This window comes from Cyprinodon variegatus, unplaced genomic scaffold (assembly GCF_000732505.1).
Source record: "Cyprinodon variegatus isolate N-32 unplaced genomic scaffold, C_variegatus-1.0 Scaffold27, whole genome shotgun sequence".
Classification (NCBI taxonomy): Eukaryota; Metazoa; Chordata; class Actinopteri; order Cyprinodontiformes; family Cyprinodontidae; genus Cyprinodon; species Cyprinodon variegatus.
Window position 1 is genome coordinate 294640 of NW_015150480.1, and position 3971 is coordinate 298610.

The 3971-nt window shown below is 37.3% G+C and overlaps 1 protein-coding gene across 1 annotated transcript in view; it reads right to left on the minus strand.

Moving 5' to 3' along the window:
- The window catches only part of LOC107098647 (1-phosphatidylinositol 4,5-bisphosphate phosphodiesterase beta-1-like), a 72973-nt gene that overhangs the window by 56701 nt on the left and 12301 nt on the right, over positions 1-3971 (minus strand). The window contains exons 6-7 of the mRNA XM_015396422.1: positions 1294-1347; positions 414-489 (exon numbers count right to left, since the gene is read on the minus strand). Of these exons, the coding sequence (XP_015251908.1) occupies positions 414-489; positions 1294-1347 (130 nt within the window). The remainder of the gene's footprint in view (positions 1-413; positions 490-1293; positions 1348-3971) is intronic.

The following is a 3971-nucleotide window of genomic DNA, read 5'->3' on the forward strand; positions in this document are numbered from 1 at the left end:
ACGAGCTCCGAGCCAGCTCCCATGTCAGAGGACGAAGAGAGCACATCCAGCCAGTCACACCCAGAGAAACAGGACTACACTGAAATAAATGTAAGCAGTTACTACCCACCTCTGCTTAATAGAAGAATTGGATTTGTAATGTAATTTTTATTTTTTCAATGGAGATTGAAGCTATTCAGAATCAAACAAATATTCCAAATTGGTCTAAAACTGTGTTTTTTTATTTTTTATTTTGTCTCCTTAATGTCAGACACAGACTTGGTTTATAAAAACAGATTTCTTAAGGGCATTAATAATTTCAGGCTCAACTCTGGTTCAACTCTAGCTTGGGTATAGCAGCTCTGCTCTTAATGTTCAGCGTCACCTTTATCAGCTGTTAACAGGAGCTCTCTGGGATCTAATCTTTAGCTCACCCGTCCATTCGGCAGCTTGCAGCTCTCAAGAGCATTCTCGATTCTCTTTCTGTCCGATGAAAACAGGCGACCGATACTGCAAGAGGAAAAGACACGCCATCATTTAGAAACACTAACTACACAATCATAATATGCTGGTGAAGATTCTCGGTCATCCAGGTCACAGTCATTCCAAAAAGGTTAAAACTATCCACTGGAATTTGTTTCCAAGTTAGAAGGCATATTGTTTTCTCATCCAGGAAGGTTTTTCAATTCAAAATGTCAGAAATAGCATGGATTCAAGGTTTTATACATGAGCCCAACAAAGACTTGTTTTGGTTTAGAAAACATGCAAATTGAAACAGGCCAACAGGTCCACCCCTTAGGAATAGAGGTCGTTTAGCTTCATTGTTAGCCCGCAATGCTAAGCCAAATGACCCCCATTCCAAAGGGGTGGACCTTTATGTAAGCCTACGTGATTTAAATCCTCACAGATAAATTATTTCTATCCTTTGAATTCCCAGATCTCTTTGCTTACATAGAAATTCTTCCTCATTCCTTTACTTTTCCTAGACACTAACTGACCTTAATTTGCTTCTAAAGAGCAGCCTTCCTTCATAAATGTCTAATCCACCTCTTACTCTGGTACTGTTTGATTACCAGGTCAGTGCTGAATTAGGCACCTCCATGAATAATGTCCCTGTTTTTACTTCCCCAAGTGCACATGGAATTAGGTTTATTCTTGGAGGCAAGGGACGGATAAGAGCAAAGTTTAGGTTTGTGAGTGTCTCTGCAGATTTTCTCAGGCTATTTCTTCACATCCACAAGCCTCCGTGTCTGAAAGTTGACGTTCAAACAGAGCCACTGTCTGGAATGAGGAATGAAATCATAACACTCTTACTTTTTTACAGGAATCTTTCCTTCTGCATTTGGCTGAAGAGTTAGCTTGACGTATCTGAAACAGAGAGAAAATGACCTGTATTAAAGTTACACAGCTTTCTTCAAATTCTTACTTTTACACTCTTTCACATAAGCTGTTGGGATTTATTTGTAGGACACTCATCAAACCAATCTCCCTGTATGAGTGAACTGTGCTAATAAAGTGACCTGATATGACATATGTTGTGAATTGGCATTATATTAATAAACTGAACTGAATTGAATTAAAACGTTTACCTTGCTCTAGTATTCAGCTTCCCCAACTCGATACCTGCTAGGATCACCGTTCGCTGCAATCACAGCTAAAATTACGAGGTTGCAATTCTGCCAAAGTGCACATGTGTGCATAGTATTGAATACCCATGAAAGGAGCTTTATTTAAAAAAATGTATTCTCCACATGCTTTTTATTCACTAACGATGCACAGGTTCTGGAGTTTGCGAAATGCAAAACTACTAGCTGCCATTATTCTGAATTTTTTTTGCTTTCATTTTTGTTTGTCTTAGTTATGAAAAATATATGCATAAGGTAATTTCTTTGTGTTTATTATTGTTAGGAAACTATTGCTATATAGGTTTTATTTTCCTTCACATTTAATTTCTCACTTGATACTTTTCTATTGCTCTGTATATTTTGGCTCACTCTCTAACATCAGGGTAATTATATTTTTTTCCTCTTGGTTTCTATTTGATTTTTTTCTACTTCAGTTCGTCCTGATTTTATTCATGCAGCTTTCTTTAGACTTGCTGCTTTGCTCTCCTCCACAGCTGCCTAACCCCTGTTTAACTAACCCACAGTGTCATTCTCCACTCTCCCCTCAGTATTCTAACTGACTGGCTTAATGGATGTTTGCTGGTTAGAACCGTTTAGCTGCTTATGGTCCGTGTTACATGATTAAATCCTTGATTTTTTCTACAACTAGTCTAGTCTAGGTCCTTTCCTTAGCGAAAAATATGACAGCTCTCCTATTAACAAACATTGCGTGCAACTGCAGGCTTCTGTGATTAATGCTCGCCTTATTCTGCCTGCAGGCCTGCAGGATGCTGGATTTATTCTGGGATGAAGCCACACAGAGATGGACTTTATTTGGTTTTAAGATCACTTTTGAAATAAATTGATTGCCCTAAATTTATTTACCTTGATAAATAAAATACTTTTTCATCAGCAACAATGGTAACTAAAATAGTTTTTGTAAAAGAAAGACACTGCTGATGCTTTTTAAAACTTGTTTAGGAGTTAAAAAATGCATATTGTGTCAGATTTATTCCGAACTTAAACAGTATAAAACCTTGTTTCTTTTCATTTCACAAGAACACTCTCCTTGGTGTTGATCTAAAATCCTAGGTTTGCTTGCAGTGTAACAACGTGTGGGGAGGTGCAGTGAAGACATTTGTAAGATAAATGCAGGTTTTCAAAAATGCAAAATGTTTCTGTTAATTTAGGTTAAGTTATGGGCAGCAGCCTGTGGGGAATTTAAACACTTACAAAGTCAGCTTCCAACACAAATTGCTGGATGGTGAAAGTACCTAACTTTTAAATTATTAAAGCTGAGGAAAAACAGGGCAAGCTCAAATAAAAAGGAAGTAGATAAAGGACCAAATTCTTTAAAAATAAAGTGGCTGAAATATCTACAGTATAGAGAGTTCTAGTTTATGATTGCAGATTATTTTACCAAGAGATTCTCCTATGTACTGAGATCAGAGGACGATTATTAGATGACTTTGTCATTCCTGTCGTTTTCATGATGCTTTGTGCCTTTTTAAAGGAAAAGTTCGGTCATATTTAGAATTTAAACTTCTGAAACTACTTTAAATTAAAATGAAATTATTACATCCTGTTCAATAAATGATAAGTTTTTAATTCAGAGTAATTTTCATTTGAATGTTCTTTACTGGAGGCATCCATGTATGTCAAAGAACTACTGCCACCTACTGGTTTGTGACGTCACGGTGCGGTATCGGCTGTTGATCAAGTCCCAGTGCTGTTTTTGTTTTGAAAACATGCAAATTGGAACAGACGAAAGGGTCCACCCCTTTCCAAAGGGGTCAAGTTAGGGTCAAAGTATTCATCAAATAGGCCAAGCAAGCGCTATTATCCAAGTCATCTTGAAAACATTCTTCTTCCAAATGTTGGCTATATATTACGTGTTTATTCTCTGGCCAGAAGTTCGATGGCAAATCCTCCCTCTTCAAGTTGGTAATCCAACGATGAACCCGTCCGTGGAGGATCAGGAATCAGAAAGGTGAAATAACTCTCATTTCCCATTGATTTTGCTTGTAAAGTGGGGAGAATGGCGCTAGGCTTACCGCACCGTGGCGTCACTGCCAGAAGATGTCAGGAGGGGGTGTTATTTTGGCAAAAATGGCCGCTCACAGACTCAGTGATCGCGCTGAAAATTATTATTTTTATTATCTTGCTGATTAAAGCTAAATTCATTAAATCACTGTGAACTTATTAGTTTTACGTATAGATAATGATCCATTAATCATTCCTTGCTGACCACTTTTGCTTCAAATATGGACAGTGCTCTTTTATTCAATTCAATTTATTTTATTTATATAGCGCCAATTCACAACACATGTCATCTTAAGGCACTTAAAAGTTCAACCAGTGTTTTGTGAAAACTTTCGAACACTAACC